Source organism: Macrobrachium nipponense, chromosome 16 (genome assembly GCF_015104395.2).
Source record: "Macrobrachium nipponense isolate FS-2020 chromosome 16, ASM1510439v2, whole genome shotgun sequence".
In the NCBI taxonomy this organism is placed as follows: domain Eukaryota; kingdom Metazoa; phylum Arthropoda; class Malacostraca; order Decapoda; family Palaemonidae; genus Macrobrachium; species Macrobrachium nipponense.
In genome coordinates, this window is record NC_087209.1 from 19,790,168 (window position 1) to 19,809,855 (window position 19,688).

The window sequence follows — 19,688 nt, forward strand, 5'->3', positions numbered from 1 at the left end:
TTTACTCGACTGCGAACTACGTTGAGAGTGAACTTCTATCACCAGAAATACAAATCTCTCACACCTCGATGATATATATGCCCGAGAATCGAACTCGCGGCCACTGAGGTGTGTGTATGTATGTATGGTGTTTTTACATTGCATAGAACCAGTGGTTATTCAGCAACGGGACCAAAGGCTTTACGCGACTTCTAAACCACGTCGAGAGTGAACTTCTATCACCAGAATTACACATCTCTCACTCCTAAATGAAATGGCCGAGAATCGAACTCACGGCCACCAACAGCATACCAACCACGCCACTTACCGAGATGTCAGGCGAAGACCATACCGATCACGCCACTGAGACGCTTCTCTACCACTATAATACCGTTTTTCCATCTGTCCATCCGCCTGTGGTGGTCACGCATGGTAACACTGCATCCCGGGCTTTAAATAGTTACGCTATGTGTAATTTTTAGGTAAATAAAAGGATATCTTGGTGTACATTTGCGACTGAAAAGTGTTATAATAATTTACAGTATGCGAATGGTGTTATAATAATTTACAGTATGCAAATGACACCGTTAATATTCGAAATAGGATATTATTTAAAAGCCCGGCATGCAGTGTTACCATACGCAAACACCACAGGTGGATGGACAGATGGAAAAAAAAACAGTATAATTAGGTTCCCTTTCTACCTTTTTCAACTGTTATGTTTTGTTATACATTTTGAACACAACAAATTTCTCATTTCATATTCCAATCCTGATCATCATCTAAGCTTCCTTTCAGGCTACAAACTTGGTTTCGTGCCATTATTATTTAATTCTCTCATCCACATCTGAAATATTTACAAGATTTCTTTCCCTGATTCTGCTGTTGCCAGCAAGATCTAAAACACATAAATGCACATTTCAATGAGTTTAATTGAATATAGAACTTAAGCCAAATGCCAAGCAATGGGACCTATGAGGTCATTCAGTGGTGAAACAGAAACTGACAGTAAAAGGTGTAACAGGAGGATAACTTCACAACTGCATTATGAATCCATTATTAAGAGAGGGCGGAAAGAGAATACGAATGGAGGTACAGTAAAAGAAACAAAGGGGTTGCAGCTGGGGGCCGAAGGTACGCTACAAAGAGCCTTAAGTATTGCCTACAAAATATCAATGAGGCCTCCTTTTTGCAACTCCTCTATTTGTAGCTTGTAGTTAGCTGAAGATTACCCTGGGTTAAGTATGTCCTCCTAGGTCATGCTACTGTGAGATGCTACATTTAATACATCACTTGAGCAGTTCAAATATAAAAAATGTATGATTACACAGAAAAATGTCTACAACCACCACCTTCCTTTCACAAACGGTATATCTACAAACGCATGGAAGAGAACCAACTGAAAAGTGACATACTTTTGATCACAACTTTATCTAGGAAAATAATACAAGGGCATTGTATTAAAAAGTTTATTAATCACATTTCATGTTGGAAACATTTTCCACAATGTAGCATGGTTGCTGCTCTAACTTCCATGCAAAAGACATCCATACGATAACCAACTACATCCATCCTCACTCAATGACAGGCTACAAGAGGCTTCACCTATTGAAAACATTTTTTTTTTAAGTTTACATTTTTATAAAAAAACTGGCTACTGTACAAAGAAGATATAAGGTATGCCATGATAATACAATTTCCACAGACACAATGACCAAAAATTATTCATAAGTTGAAATGGAAACTATTAACTTTTGCTTTTGATTTGAAACCATCCCTATGGCAACATTTACTTCATCAAGTTTTCAGTACTTCTTTCCTTTTTATCTTGGGGGGAAAACTGAATTGACACTTTAATGTTCATTCCACAATATACATTATGATGATCTTTATACTTTGTAATCTATTAACAATGTAAAAAATAATTTTACTCAATGATGGAAAAATAAATTTACATAAATATGCTTTAGCTAATGTATTCCCAGGAACTTCAGTTAGGTATTTGCCTTTGCACTGCAACCCACATAAATGTTTCCACACATACATCTCATATTCTCCCTGTTCTCACACACTCACTCAGGCCCAAATCCATTCACATACCCAATGAAGAACTCAGGCCGAGGCTAAAATAATTTGAAAAAAAGCAGCTAATCTTATATGAAAAAATAGTTACAAAATAAACAATTCGTCCTACTGTAAATGTATACTACTGAGATGACAACTTGCTATACAGGATTTCTTTAAAAATATCCCCTAAACCCAACAACATTCTGCAGACTTGTTTTCATTTTCTTTTTCAAGAATCATTACACAAACCCTAATCTCAAAAGGATGACAGGATGAAGAAGAGGGGGGATCACTGACAAGCAGAGAAGAGGAGCCATGTCTTATAGTAACAACACAGCTGTTTTCAATTTCAATATCGAACCACAAACCTAACTCGGGATAAGCTATGTAACAAACATGGAGGTGGAAAAAAACATGAATGCCAAACTAACCAATAATTCAATGTGGCCAACTCTTCTCTGACTAAGCGCATCTACTTATCGCATAATTTTTCTAAGCCTCAGAAAACCCGACAGCAATCTTCCTGTGTTTTAAATTGTACAGGTGATCAATAATATATGAAACAGTGAAATGTCAAGAAAGCGAGGCCCAACATTTGTGGTAGAATATTTGCCGTCCTCATGACGTGTCATAGAACAAATGAACCTAAATCTACAGTAGAAAAGTTCTCAATGTGTCTTTATGCTTAGAATAGTACAAAGAGTAGTACAGTTGTTATATGCAGAAGTACATTCAGAGACATCCAATGTTATTCCTAATTTTCACATTTCACAAGAAAATCTTAAATATATCCTTCATGTGTTTCATTTGTCACCAAGAGCAATGTATAGGGATATTTTTTGGCAACAAAGTCATGAATAGAGAAGTAACTTCTCTACCATAATAAAATTTGCTCTTTAACCCTCCCTCACGGCTGCAACCCCCCCCCCCTCCAAAAAAAAAAAAAAAAATTAAACCTGACAGCAGCCACATACACATACAAACCCTGAGTAGATAAAATCTATGCCTAAACCATTAAAAGTACAGCAACACATAAATGAAAATAAGCCAGATGTAGTCAGTAAGTGTAAAATGCTTGAAAACAATTTCTTAAACAAGAACACAAACCTTGAATGTTTCCCAAACATCAAACCAAGGTACTCAAGAAGATAGTCATATTACAACAACTAAAAACCAGAGATGTTTTTGTCATGACATGATTCATTCATTTTTTACAAACTTTTCAGTAAAGGAGTGACACAGGCTCATTATACAAACAGTTATCTAACACAAAAGATGTGCCCAAAGGCAAAATTGAGTTGCTGCATGGCATAATCTACAAACAAAATACTTCTACCTGATCATCATCATTCCAGATTAACTAGGATACTTTAAAACCCTGCCCCTTTCCTTTCTGGGGGGAGGAGGGAAGCACAGATTTCATCTGGTGAGCCAATATGTTATTTGAACATACTCGTATTCATCATTAATGAACCTAGTTATATACTATATGAATACCTAAAATTTCATCCCTAACAGATACTAACAAACCCAATATCTCACTGTATTGGACAATCCCCTTCACATGACTAGAACTCGGAATAAACATGCAATATCTAGGGCTTATTTTACTTGTCTATGTATGAACGTCAGTGTACAGTACTTATGGACAATAAAAGTATTTAGTATTTTGTGGAAAATAAAAGTATTTAGTATATTTGTGGACAATAAAGTATTTGTGTATCTTGCAACCAAACCAAAAGCAATTGTTTTTAAAAAATGCAAATTTATTTCACAAAAGGCTACACATCATTGTGTACATAAAAATACACTTCTACAAATCACAGTAAAGGATACAGTAAACATACACTAAAATATTTTTCATTTTTCAATCCCTATCTTTATCTAAAACTTTTTTCTTTTCTTTCAGTCCTTAACATCTCATTTACATGTTCAGACTGAAACTGGTTGAGATATGCAATCTACGTTTCAATCTACTGTAGGATGAAATAAGTTTTAAATTATCATCATCATATATATTTACTTCGACCAGCCAAACCCCCCCTAAAATTGTTGGCTCTGAAGCTCAAGGTTATGAAATCTAATTGAATCTCTGACTGTCAAAGAGAAGGTCATGGGATTGTCTCTATCACAATGTCATTCTTTCTAATGGCTGCTGTCAATAACATCTCTAGAAAAATAACAAATCTAAGCATAAATAAAAAAAACTTATTAGATAATACTGCTGAATGTACTCCACTCTGTGACTTCGAGCAATACAATTACATGTTATAAAAAGTATACATACACAGTTAAAAAGCATCCAACCCTCACACTGTAAATGTAAATCCAATTTTGTTTTCTGCCCCACATGGGATCTGAAACCATGACCTATACTATACATGGGCAATATGATCGTTTAAAATCCTTTCCTACTTCTGAACTCTTGGAAGTTCTGTGGATTATAACTGGTTTATGTGAGCAAAGGTCATGGCTTGAAATCGCACCTGATGCAATTATTTGATATAAAATCTACAGGAATTACAGGGTTACTTGCCTTAATACATACACATATATACAATATTCATATGACAAGAGAGAGTTGGAACAAAGAAAAAATACATCAGCTGGCATTTCAGCACCATTTTTTTGGTTTTCTGATGTTTTCTCATTTACAATATTGGCTGCTTCTGTTCCTTTCTCAAGTCATGTAACAATGTACATACATGCATACATAAATATTATGTCATGTTCAAAGAAAAACTGTTTGAGCAATCTAGGTTACATTCCAATGCAAGAAAGTTATTGTAACAATTCCAAATCAATCCTTCAAAATGCCCAAACCAGAGATGTCATGAGGTTTTCAACTAGTGATCCCACAGTGAATTGTGACCTGGACATGATTCTATAATGAACCACCACACCTAAATGAACTTCTTCATGACAAACAAAAAATAAAAAATTGGAAAAGCTTTACAGTACACTGGACTATATTCTATTAGACAACACTTAATTCTCTGAAAAGCATTTCCAATTCCATATTGTGATTCTTATTCACTTAATGCTCGTGTATCTGCTCATACATATCTACTCCCTAGGCTAGTCCTTTTCATGGATTTTACTGGTCTTTTACAGAAAGCAAATAAAGCTGGATACTGTAAGCAATGGACGGCTATGTAATTGACAACAGTTACTGAGGGGAATATAAAGATACACTGTCTGAAGTAAGATGAGCAAAAATCAACCTACGCAGAGTTTATTGCCAATATGTACGAGCTTTCACTGTAAACTGTAACATCAACTAATACAATCCTCCTTTCCTCTTGTAGGTTGATGCTTTGACACTGACTAGTCCAGAAAAGGAATCCCAAGACCTAGGTTAATAGCTATTTTGACCACCCATGTTCTTTGTCTTACCTAATTAACCGAGATGAAATGAAAATGGTGTCCCTGAGTGCTGAAATAGTTCCTCCTCCTGCAGGCCAAATGATCCTTCACTACTACTAAATAAATTTGCTCAACACTAAAAATAGAATTGGGAAAATGCACCTCCTGTTCGTCGCATATCAAATTCACCTGTGACTGAGCAGTAAAATATATATAAAAAAAGTAACTGTGAGTTGCACTAATCCAACACCTCTTAACCATCTCACTAATTTTTGTCAGTAATGAAAATGAAACATAACCTTAAAAAAATCATATGTATAGATCTATATACTGTACAGTATAATACCATCACTGCAATTTCAACCAATTCCTCAGCATCTCTGATACATCTGATTAAAAAAAAAAGGGTATAGTGATTACGTATTCCATAGCTTAAATTGCACTGACTCATGATTTTCAGAAAATACAATAACTATAACAGCTTTAGAAGATTACATTCACATTACTGCTACTACTGTACTTTCATAGGAAAAGGCTGTATCCAGCATGGCAATAGTTTTATTTGAAATTATATAAAATGCAAATAATTCATCTAAAAAATCAATGATGTGAACTGATAAGTGAATTCAAAGTTGAATATACTACTTGGTTAAAAATTAAATTTTTAATTCAGTATTGTCTTGATATTCACATGAAAGATAAATAAAATACAATGGAAATCAGAATTCTAAAAACTTTTTGGAAGTGTTGTGGCATGAATCCTTAAGAAAAATATTTTTCAAATATTACTGGACTTATCTACTGGTATCAACCTTCTCAAATTTGGTGGGTTAATGCTAAAATGATCTAAGCTAGTAAGAAATTCCAATTCTGCAATGATTCTGATATAAAATGTGACTAAATTGGATATGTGTTGTAAATATCTGCACAGATCATTTCATTACTTGTTTGCATCACCAAAATAGCCTTGCTTATTTCCATAGATACTGTAAACACAAACTTTCTTTATGACTAACCCATAAGATTTTAATTGAAATAAACAGAATTAAACTAATTTGCTTAAACTAATGTATGACGAATCGGAACTAATCAGAACTTCACTTTGCTCACTGCACCATCCACCAAAACAAGTTTCACAGGATGACCTGCAAACCAGGCACTAAGCCATTAAGTACTATAAAATATGTTACCCTACCAAAGAATTACTATACACCTGCTGAGGAAAAGGTCCAAACTACATCAGTGGAAAATTACAAATTTGACCGTGAATATCATGAGAATAAATATCAACAATGAGGACCTCAACTTACGAATGGCAGACTAGACCTAGCTACGTCTCACAACGAGAGATATTCGCCCATCCCATCCCCCCCTAGTCCCCCTTACATACTGGAGAATAAGAAATATGCCCTTCAGTTTAACATTAGGACTAATGGATATATAATTAGTCATCACAGATACAAAAACTCTGGAATAAATTGCTACGGATAGCCACAGCAACAATGGAGAATATGATATAAAGCTTTTTTTTTTCTTTTTCCTCAACTTCGTACCTTCACTAGTAAAACTTAAAAACATGTTATGGAGTAACCAGTTTTACCAGACCACACAAACACAAAACATATTATAAATGGCATCTGCATTGCAGAAAAAATGCATATAAAATATCCAAACTTGAATTATGAGAAAAAACGCAAGACATCAAAATTCTAAACTCCTGTAAATGAAATAGATCACTGGACTGTGTTGCAACTAAACACTTTTCAATATTGTCATACTTGACTTTGGAATTCTAATCTTGTGGTAAAAATACCACTGAATGAATAACCTCCCTTTCCTTCTTCATCTCAAAAACTTCACTGCTTACATGTCTGAGATTTGTCTTACTCAGCAAAGTATTCTATTATTATTGAACACAATAGACAAGACATTTGTTCACGCATAACATAGAAAAAATTTTTGCTTACATACAATCTATATGGTATACTTCACTAATATCTGTCACTTTCACATTTGCTGTCCACCTAATGGATGTAGCTATTATCACAATTTCATCATAATGGCAACAACTGCCACACTGACAGTTCATCAAAAGCAATGGATAAAAACACTTCCAACAACATACAGTTTCCAATATATAGTGTTTAAATAGAGCAAAATTTGGATGTTAAAAATAACTATGATGTAAAATTCAAGGATCCCCGCTCTTAAAATGTCTTACCAATTACCCAGTTTCATACAACTGATGCTGACTTCGATATATATGAAATCTATTTTTTAGTTTTGACAAACTTTACAACACAAGATGGGGAGTAATGTATGATGCAACTCCACACCATTAATTCACACATTTTGCTCTTTTACTTCTTTTGGCATGCTCTGGATATTTTCTCTGAGGCCTTTTAATTCTGTAAGACTTGCCTAGTCATCATTTTCTATTACTGGAATTTACCATGAACATGAAAATGGAACTACAAGGATACAATTTAATTTTCTCCTTATGCATAAACATAAATACCTCATGATTTAAGAGCTTCCCCTTTACATTGTATTTAATAGTTACTGATCATACATTAAACTGTTGACAAGTGTCACAGATATACAAAAAATTCTAAAAAAATAAAAACTCTCTCATTAAATGTTTTAGAAATATAGCAACAGACAAAGACAGACAAATAAAAGCCATTTACAAGGACCTAGAAACTGAAAAGCCCTCTACTGCAGGTTATGAAATTTCTGGAATTTGCCGAACCTCTTCATGTTTATAGAGAACTGATATCATACTATGAGAAAATAAGGTAATTCTTGGGGCTCAAGACATTTAAACAATGTTTTCATTACTTGAAGAACCTTTAACATATAAATTGTATTGATATTTGATTTACACAAATTTTTCAATTATGTTGAACAGGACATAAAAGAAAAATCTAATCAAATTCTGAGTCTTTGACATTGAAAAAAGGATCTATTCCCTTTCTATATGCAGAAAAAATGCCTTTCATTAAGTTTTTGTGAAAAAGAAAAAGCTTGAGTGCAGGACGAACATTTGAACAGCAAGTGAAATCATTATTATTAATGAAGCCCAGAGAGCTACAAGGTGCACTACATACTGTATTAAGAAATCCCTAATTTAGAAAGGAAGCACACCAACATAACTGAATAACTGCAAGCTTGAAGTCAGTGGCAGCATCAGCATAAACACAGTCAGGTGCCTGTGATGCACAAAGGCTTCTGGTAGTAATGAGACAATTATTATTTTTACCTTCTTAAAACTTTCTTCCAGACACAAAAAAAGCATGGGCTTCAAAAATTTGTCTAACACAAAAAGAAAAAAATATATACCACATCATCTGAATATAAATCTAATTTTAGGATCTGAACTTGATTAAGTTTAACTTCATTTAGTGTTGGGCTTTCTCTTTATGTTTCCTTATTTACATACCAAGTGAATGCCTCACAACTGTAAACTAAACAACATGGCGGAACAATTTTGCTGACACGAGAGAGAACTGCCTTTCATACTAGAAAAAAATCTTTTATTCTTGGATTCATCAAAACTTCTGATATCTCTAAAGAAAAAGGAATCAGATCTAACCTATTACAAATGAAAAACAATCGAGTTCTGGAATGTCTAGGTATAAAGAGTGGACCCACACTGAACACCACTCAGCCACAAAAGATAACTCGGTTATGAAACTTTCTGGAAATTAACATTTGAGCAAAAGCCAATTGGGAAAAAGTAATTAGGTAACATCATGGTGGAGGGCCTTACATGAACCAAGAGTCAGACATTACCCAAAGGAGACTAATAAAGGAAAAAAAAACATTTGCACTTGAGAATATAATACAAATCCTAGAACACTTAACTTTTGTATCTTCATTCTCTATTTTCATAATATCCAGTGATGTCCTATTTAATTACTGAACTAAATGTAAAAATGAACTCCCAAGATACACAAATGAAAGACCAGTGTACAGCACAGCAGTCTAACAGGATATAAATCAGATCTTAATTCCATATATATATAACAAAAGAAAATAAAATTTTCTAAATGTATAAAAACACGTTCCTCATACTTAAGCTACATAAGAAAAAATGAAAGTAAGGAGTGATATAATGCACAAATTCATGGAATTATTCATTACCAACGCTGTAGAAATTTTTTACCATTTTCAATTAATTATGAAACCAGTTTTGAGATCCTCAACTAACAATTTTACCACAGATTAAGAACTCCAAATATCAAGTACAACAAATACCACAGTACTTTTCAACCAATAAGCATTCTGAACAAGTTACTTGCAAAACGTGTCCTTAAAAATAAACATCCTGTTAAAAATATTACCACAGCCACAACCAAAAAAGATACTACTCATTTGTGATGTTTTTCTTCATCAGTAAACACAGGAATGAAAGAAAAAATTAACAGTGAGGAAAGACGCAAAGAAGAGCCACGATTTATTATATGGTCATGGTGGTGACTATAAAAGTTGGCAGATAATATTGTATGTGTAGCATGGTCCTAGCGCTTCTCTAAAGGACCACAGCTGTATAGAATTAGCACCAAGGGAAGTGTTAGTCATCAAAAATACTGTCCAACTCACAAACCATAGAAACTAAGACTGAGGTTAAGATTGACGTTACATGGCAGCACAGTCAACATAATGTCAATTTGAACTTTATAAGTATACATGGACAGGACACAGTCATCAAGCACTAATTTACCCATGTATCACTTGAGGTTTTCCGCCACATCAAAGTCTAACACAAGAAGTTTTGTCTCTTCAGTTCCATTTCGACTTCCAACTGCACACACAAGTTTGGTATCTGACGCTCGAATACGCCACACTACCCCACCTGAACCCCCGGATTCAAGAGCCACCAAGTTTCTTATAAATTCTCCCGTTCGCACATCCCACAATTTCACTGTGCCATCGTCAGATGATGTAACAACAAATTTATTATTGAACTGCAAACACGTCACGGCTGATCGATGTTTATTAGGACCTGTAAAGTAGAAAATTAATTAAAAATTATTTCAAAACTAACCTATTCAGTTACTTCTAATATAAATGATTAATTCCTTAATGGAGTAAATTTGAAATACCAATTCTACTTAAGCAAATGTTACTGGGTTGTTAATAATGTAATTTATAACAGCAAAAATTATGGCAAAATATTCAATTCAATTCAGTCATGTAACAATAATCTTGTAGGTGCAAGTCCCTTTACGTTACCTTCTGTATTATATTACTACATGATCTTGTAAGATGAATTGATGCCTTACAGCATATTACAAAAATGTGCTATGTAAATTACAGTTACTTTTAGCAAAATTAACTTTGCTGTACCCTATCAGTTCCCTGATGGCGAAAAGGATGTGACATCAGCGGTTACTGGCGATGCCAAATCAAATATTCCCATTCATGTTATAAGGTATATGAAGGCAACTTAAGTTATACAATGCATATATAATTGGTTTCTGATTAATTTTTGCCGATTAGCAAAAGCCCTTGTAATTTTCTAGCTTTTAACAACAGAAAACACGTTTCTTCTTAAATGTGGCAAAAAAATTTTCTAGTGCTGCCAGTTCTTATCTCACGTGTTAAGCTGACCTTAAGGGATAAAGACGTCGTATAGCCGGGATCAAACCCCCTACTGGGAAATGTACTTGCTTAATTAAATTGTCCTTCATGCTGGGCTGGTATACCATTCCGTTCTTAATACAAATATTTTTTTTTCAGTTCCCAAATTCAATTTACTTATATAAATGAAGAATTGTTACTTAAAAGTTGTATATCTAACATGCAGTTGTAATACATCTATATATAGTCTTGGTATTCTTGTCTATTATTATTATCACTACTATATGACATTCATGACCCAAATAATCATCTATTTTTTTTTTACAAACCCTTAAGAAGACTGTAAAACACAAATAGATACTTTTTGTTGGGTATGGTATTCATGCAAATGAATCTTGTATTTTGATGATAACAACATATACAAAAATGAAGACCAAAACAATAACATATCCCGAGTAAATGGCAAAGCTGGAACTAAGTCTGTATAGAAAAATGTTATGAAATGAATACTCGTCATGGAAAGAAATGAGGGACTATATTATATTATAAAGATAATAAATGAAATAGCTGATATAAACACACACACACATATATATATATATATATATATATATATATATATATATATATATATATATACTATATATATATATATATATATATATATATATATATATATATATAGTATCAACGAATGGGAGAGCTTCTGCGAGCTTGGAATTTATAAATATATGAAGGTAAATTAACATAAAACAAGTAAATTAAAAGTGCGGAAGTCCAGTAGGCCTATATGAAAACAGACTGGGAAGAATGGAAAGGTTTTCTAGGGAAAGTCGAGACAATAGGGATCAACCAGAAGTATATGGCTCCCAGGAGACAATAACAGACCCACGGATTAAAAGGGGTAAAAGATGATGAATCTTATATCTACATGGCAGAAATCCAATATATTTCCCCATTTTTACCATCTTCACATAACATGTAAAGATAATACATTAAAGTTGTTCTGCAAGGTTAGTTTTTTAATCAGAATTTTGAAATGTTTCGATAGCAATACTACTGTTGCTGAAAATTACATATTTCTCTGATAGTAAAATTTCAATATTAAATCTTAACGGCTTCTTCTCACAATTCTGCAGAGAAAACAGTTCCACTGTCAGGCAAGGAATATGTATAGCTGATCATCCCACATCTAACAAACATTTCAACCCCTTTGTGTATACACTTATTGCATAGTGGACCCCTGCATCTTTTGGTTATACTACTGTATTTCTTGTTGTTTTAAGGTATATTATAGTGATAAGTATTTTCAGGGCGAAAAAATTTGTACCTTATGCCTTATCCATTAAGGAGGTAGTTCTATTCCTGGAGGAAATTTTATACTACCTATCCATATTTACTGACTCAAAACAGACCACTGGCTCTTATGTGAGAAGGGTGATGCATAATTATTCATAACATCTTTGATCAAAAAGTTATCAGTGGTTCACCACCAGTTTAGTAATTTCAAGATATGTTATTCTTCCAGAAGAGGAATTTACATGAACAAAGAAAGTTGAGCTTTACACTTAAATATGTTATCATGATACTGCATACGTATATACATTTTATGTTTTCAACTATTTACAGTGTAGAAAAGTTGGAATACAAAAAAAAAGTTTGTAAATCAATGCAAAGAAAACCTGGATTAGGGTGACTGGAAGGCATAGAAAGGAATATGTACAATGTGCACGGTGGCCATAGGATGGCAGCGACATATAACGCTATTAAAAACCTTGTAATGCACGCAACAAATAATATTGTAAGAGGTAAATTGGACTGCTAATTAAATGGTGAACGTGGACTTGATGCTTGTCACATGCAGCACAGGAAAACTAAGGGTGAAAATGAGCATGTCTTAAGAGACAGAATATTTCTGTTAACTGGAATTATTACTCGACTGTGGAGCCAGTATGGAAAAGACAGAGTGAAAGTGAAAAGGAGACCTGTTGGGCTTGTGGTAAAGAGCATTTCATTGGTAAAATTACCAATAAAAACAACAGAGGAAATCAAGTAGTTTAACAAACATATTCAAGCTGGGGTATGTTGGGAAAATGATCTTAAGTCTAAGAAGTGGCAAATTTTAGCCGTAATACATCGATCAATGGCAAGGATCAGGAGAGAATAGAGAATGAGCACATGATGGGCACTAGACAACTGTACAAGACATGAATAAACTAAGTATACATTTAAAATTTGATAAGACATGATTTGCATCTATGTGGGTTTCCTTGCCAAAAGGAACATTCTAACATTCTGACAAAAAAAGTGAAAACATGTAATTCTTGGGATGTTTTTAGTGTCTGTATTGTATGCAGCATGTGTGGCAATTTATCTACAATGGTTGGTGGAAAACACCATCTAGTGGAAAGGAAGATCCTTTTCGTAAGCACACAGCAATGATCTAGGGGAAAAAAAAAGTATAAATAATATGACATTATAGAGGTCGATATCTATCTCACACTGCACATGAACTGTTTCACCAATGTGAATAACACTGTAATGGATGCTGACAGTATAAAAACAAACACAAAAGCCAGCACTAAAATGAAAGCTGAAATGATAATGACAGAGGTGTGAAGGGGTAATATCCGAGATTTGAGAACTTGTTAATCATTTGGATGAAAGACCAAATGCAAAATCAAGTCCCCTAAGCTTGCTGGCAATTAAAGACAAGGTGAAAAATACCAATGACATCAGACAGACTGGACTCTGTTGTTGGTTTCATAATGACTTTTACAACTGATTTCAACTGCCAAAATTATCTTAAAGTCAAATAATGGTACTAAAATATGATATACATCAATAATAGTAATTTGACTTCAGTGATTAATGATTGGGAAAATACATGTCAGCAGCAAAGAGTGGAAAAAAAAAACTATATACAGCAGTAGCAACCATACTAACCTGAAAGCGTTTGTAGACACTGGCCTGACACGATGTCCCATACTTTAACAGTGGAGTCAGCATTGCCAGATATTAATATGTTGTTCTTGAGTTCCATGCCAGATGTGAGAGACTGGTGGCCCATTAGAGTATGACGACACTGACCAGTCTCCACATCCCAAACTCTGATGCTGGTGTCGAGAGATCCACTAACTACATGCAAACCATCAAACTGAAAGTATGTAAGTTGGTGTTATTTCAACTAGTATATCAAGTATGTTCATTAAAGTTTAGCATTCATGAAGATAGGTGATCACTGTAAGGCCTCATACCAAGTTATTAAACTGATTTAAAATAATGAATACTTCACAACAAAAATCAGTGGAATTACCTGTAAAGAATAAACTCTATTTGTATGCCCCTGTAATGTATGTAAGCACTCTTCTCTATCTGGATTCCATACTTTTACCATATAATCGTATGCCCCAGATACTACCAGACGACCGTTGTATTGCACGCATCGCACAGCCGCAACATGCCCAACAAGAACATGTTCACAGGCCCCACTAGCAACATCCCATACTCGAAGTGTGGCATCTCTGGAACCACTGACAACTCTGTAAAACCAATGAATAAATGAGCAAAGAACACTATTTAGGTTAGTAAACTGGGGAGCCATTTTCAGGGATGTTAAGGATATTTATGATTAACTCTTGTGTAACAACCTAACCTCCAATTTAATGATGGATGAACACACTATAGGATGGGGTTTAATGCTTAACATGTACTTTAACCAGCCCGAGAAGAGTCTACTTGAGACTCAGAGGTCTGGAAAAGCTAAGCCCTATTAATAATAATAATTAACATGTACCTTACACTGCAACCACACCCTTAATGGTGTTAAAAATTCCTTGCCTACCTAGTAATCCAACTTTCTTTTTTCATTGTCTTACATTCTTATTATTCATTCATTTAAGAAAAAATGTGGTCTTGAACTAATTAAGAATCATAATAATAAATGAAAAATGATATTGTTAGAATACAATAAAGTTTTGTACATACTTACCCGGCAGATATATACTTAGCTTATGTCTCTGACGTCCGACAGAAATTCGAATTTCGCGGCACACGCTGCAGGTAGGTCAGGTGATCTACCCCCCTGCCGCTGGGTGGCAGGAATAGGAACCATTCCCGTTCTAGAACCAGATTTTCTCTTCCACCTGTCTCCTGAGGGGAGGCTGGGTGGGCCATTCATCGTATATATCTGCCGGGTAAGTATGTACAAAACTTTATTGTATTCTAACAATATCATTTTTGTACATGCAACTTCCCCGGCAGATATATACTTAGCTGATTGACACCCTTGGTGGTGGGTAAGAGACAACTATTTACTGAATAGGCAGGTAAACAACATACGTTGTAGGTAATAAATAAATAAAACCTTGGTTCCTACTTTTTCAGGCGGAAGATTCCATGGCTAATGCCTAGGAATCTGCTTCGCCTCAAGAGCCTCAGTGAGGATGTGACCTATGGCTAAGAGTTCTTGTGGGTCTGTCGATGGGGTCTTATCCATTTACTCGACAGAGCCTCTTACATGACAATACGCCTATGCCTAGTGGCATAATTAAGGAGCACAACACCGATCCCGATCACCTGATCCTAACACGAAGGTTAGTGCTTAAGTTGAAAAGAGTTATCCCCAAACTCCTTTCAAACAACCCAAAGAAAAAACACGACGTTAAATAAAATTTAACTCACTAGTTAAGGATCAGTATCGGCTCCCTATCCCAGCAATGTATCCGCAGATACGTATCAACCAAGAGAGAAGGATCTCTCGTACGTTATCTTGACATCCTTCGGATAATGGGAAGTCAACACAGAGTTGCATCTCCCGTATGTGACAGCTAATATGTCCTTATGACATATTGTTAAGGAAAGAACAAGAATTCGGAAAAGCTCGCACTTCATGCGCTTTTAATTCTCAGCTGTTTGAAGGAATCATCAATGCACTTATCAAGTGCTTAGATCACATTGTCTCAAAGAAGGCCAGGGCATTCTTTGATATAGATCTCTTCTGGGTGAAGCCTGGAGCCTGGCTAGCGCTTCGTGCCTGGCAGGCGCCTAGCGCCTGGCTGGAGCCTTGCGTCTGGCTGGCGCCTTGCGCCTGGAAGGTGCCTGGAGCCTGGCAGAAGACTTCATGATTACTGTCTATGAGTCTGCATGCCTCAAGAGTTTCAGCGAGGTAGGGACCTATGACTGACAAACCCTTCTGGATCATGTCAATGGGGGCTAGCCCGCTTACACGACAGAGCCTTCTCGGATCGTGCCAATGGGGGCTGACCCACTTACATGGCAGAGCCTTACCTGTATCATATCAATGGGGACTAGCCCTCTTACATGACAGAGCTTTAGGTTTCTCTTTACTGGAAGGAGCCTTGCGCCTGGATGGATCCTCAATCCTGACTGGAGTCTAGCCTTGAAGGAGCCTTGCACCTAGATGGCGCCTGGCTGGCTTCTAGAGCCTGGCTTGGCTCCTCCACACTTGCTGGAGCTTCGAGCTTGGAAGAGTCTCTAGGCTGTCTGGCAATGTCCACATCGGACACTCTTATATCTGTCCGATTTGTTCGCCTCTGGCAAATTTGCGCCAGGTTGGAGGCCCGCTCCTTCTCAGTATCCGACCATAGAGTTCCTTGGAACTGTACGCCTCTGGCGTTTTTCGCCTGTATTGGCATTTGGCGCCTGGCTGGCGCTACATTGTCCGAGAGTCCTGAACAACCACATAGTTTATCAGGAGACTGGAGAAGGGTGGAAGAAATTCTTCCCCTTTGAGCTTTTGGCCCCTGGCAAGGGGAGGTGATTGTAGTCAGCTACATCCAGTAGACGACAGGATATCTAACAATACGAGAGAGAAGTGTCTTCCTCCGAGGAGGATCCTTCGTGAATACTTCCTTTGCTAACGAGATCTCTTCTTACATGTTGATGAGGTTCCTCGTTGCAGAATCTTCCCTATCCTTGCCCGAAGGAAGGGAAGGAGTCTGGAAGTCGAAGGAGACTCCAAGCTGAAATTGGGCGGAACCCTGATTTCTAGCTCTTATTGTATCCTTCTGAATACCTTCTGGGAAGCATTTCGAGCCCTCATCGAACCCCGAAGACTCTGTAGGCAAACGTTTAAACCATCTCTTCTTCTGTAGATGAAAATGTAAGTACCCTGCCTGGGCAACGAAACTTCTATCTGAAAGCGTTGCGTCAGGAATAGAGGGTTTTAGTTCTTTTGCCAGACATACTATGCTGGCAAGAACCCATTGCCGAGTCTCCATTGAATCTGATGTGAGATTCCAATGCACAAAAAATTCACTTGTCTTCTTGGTCATTTAGGGCTAAGAGAAACAAAGAATTCCTTCATAAACTTTCTCAAAGAAGTTTGATGAGGAGCAGTTCCATTTTGTCGGAACACGGAATCTGTGGCCACAAAAAGATCCCATTCGAAGTACATGATATCCTACTCTTGTCGTATTGCGGTATCGTATAAGATCCCGAAGATCTTAATCCTCTGTTATCTCTAATTCCCCTTGTAGAGACAGAGTATAGCCTTTTACTGCGTTCTTTGATAGCAGATATATACATAGGTGATTCTTCCCTCTGAAAGTGAAGAAAAAACCTTGCTATGTGGTTCACAGAGGTATCGGAAAAGGACAGTTTCCTCATTCCATCTAGCACGATCTGCAGCAATTCTATGTCTTAGCCATGACTATTGTCATTTACCTTGAAAAATCCTCTCATTCATATCCACTTCTGGTCAGTCTGCACGCGGACAGACTCAGAGTGGAGAGGTTTTTCAGGTCTATTTATAATAGATTCTGATAGAATATCCAGATACTCTTGGAAAAGCCTTACGAAACATGCTGTGAGAAGAACGTGACTTCTGTGAATCCAACCTCTCTAAGGCCATAATGAGGCATTCATCCTCTCTTCCTTTGACGCCCATTTATCTTAATATCTGTTAAGAATTTATAACTAGGGGAAAAAAATACTAAAGTTTATTACCCTTCTTTAAATTGAAGAAGTCGTATATTGCTACCTCTCTTGGTTCGAGGAAAAGGAAGCAGTCTATAGGAAGCCTGTTCGTCTTCTACCTTGCGAAGAGATCTATGAAGAAGACTTTCCACAGGTTCTCACAACTCTTTTCAATAAATGTTAGACATACGTTAACAGTTATTATCTTCGATCGATAAGGTTCTCACGGACATGCAAAATTTTGCATCGAACCTCTTAAGTATCGTTACGTTCCGTGTCTGTTCCCAAATAGGTTCTCTTTTGTTAATGCGAACAGGGGCGAAAAAAGAGATTCTCTATGCTCTTTGCGATATGAGAGAGTCGTGGAATTGGCCTAAGTGATTAAAATAAATCATTTTATCATTCCTTGTAAACGACCCCTTTCCGATTAAATGGGTAACGAAATCAGGAACGAATCTTGCCGTTATCGAGCCTGCTGTCCGAGAGGCTACTGGACTCTTAGGTTAATAACTCGCTAAAACGAGAAAATATCTTGGATGGTGCTTCTGGCGCATTGCGCCAGGCTGGCGCTTCTGGTGCAATTTGCACCAGGCTGGCGCTTCCTTCTAGTTCTTTTTAGGTTATGTGCCAGAACATCTGTGCCTTTATGGTACTCGACATCCTTCACATGTTAATTCCGTTCTTAGTAGGAAAAAACTTTTATATACGTAGTATAGTCCATTCAGGGAAACAACTTCTGCCACTAAGAGAATGTTTCCCATCCGACTCACCCATCTTCTCTTGAGCAATATCCGATTCTAAAAAGGTTGTGTGCGTTTCTCGAAAGGATGAGAGAATTATATTATATCGTGCTCTGCCGTATTAGAATCCTTTATAATACTGTCACATTGTGGTAAACAGCATTAATCTAGGAAAACTTTGTAAGGATACTAGGAATTCTGTAGTTAACCTCGGTATGTGCATAAGACTTGACCATACCATAGTCTTAAAGTGTTTTCTCTACTACATTCATCTTCTCACTAAGCATGTACTCTAATAAGCCATGCTTTCGTAAGCATGAGAGCATTATATAAGATAGAGTTCCGCTGCGTTAGAATCCTTTAATAATGTTACCTACGGTAAACAGCATTGAAATGTTGTAATATCTTTCTTATTGAAAGCTTCTTAGCAAAAGGCAGACAATATTTTATTTATGTTTGCTTAACTATCCCCTCAATCCGAGGCTAAAACCGCGATTGTAGGGGAGAGACACGGTTAGTTATTCCATCCCGCAAGAGAGAGACATGTCACCGACCAATCATGACCGACACCTACATGGTACTGCGTTGGTCTAAGCGATTATGCGATAGCAGTCTCCGTTAGCCGTCTGGCCTTACTCTTCCAGAGTTGCCAGCTACTCCATTCAATAAAGGAATCTTCTAAAATTATTATCGAACTTCAGGAAGTTCTTATGAATGCATATTTAAGCGAAACAAGACTTCGATAAATCTAGAAGCTAAGTAGGTGTTGTCTTAACAATCCCTTTAAGCGTAGTCCTTCCTAGGAAATTCCTGGAAGGATACTGGTAATTGAGTTGCTCAGCAAAGAAGTAACTATGGTATGTGCTGATTTGCCGTATCGTATTCTCATACAGCAGATACTACTCTACTACCTTCTTTCCCTGCCGAGGCAGATAGAGAAAGGCAAAATTTTAACTATCTTCGTTCTTTTCGTTAATAGAACGATAGAAAGAGTATATATATCTCCTTAAG

At 36.2% G+C, this 19,688-nt stretch overlaps 1 protein-coding gene across 1 annotated transcript in view; it reads right to left on the reverse strand.

The window, feature by feature from the left end:
* Positions 1-1,434: 1,434 nt before the first annotated feature.
* Positions 1,435-19,688, reverse strand: part of LOC135195591 (F-box/WD repeat-containing protein 7-like) — a 67,063-nt gene continuing 48,809 nt past the window's right edge. Inside the window, 3 exon segments of the mRNA XM_064221907.1 lie at positions 1,435-10,420; positions 13,945-14,155; positions 14,315-14,540. Of these exon segments, the coding sequence (XP_064077977.1) occupies positions 10,146-10,420; positions 13,945-14,155; positions 14,315-14,540 (712 nt within the window). The 3' untranslated portion in view covers positions 1,435-10,145.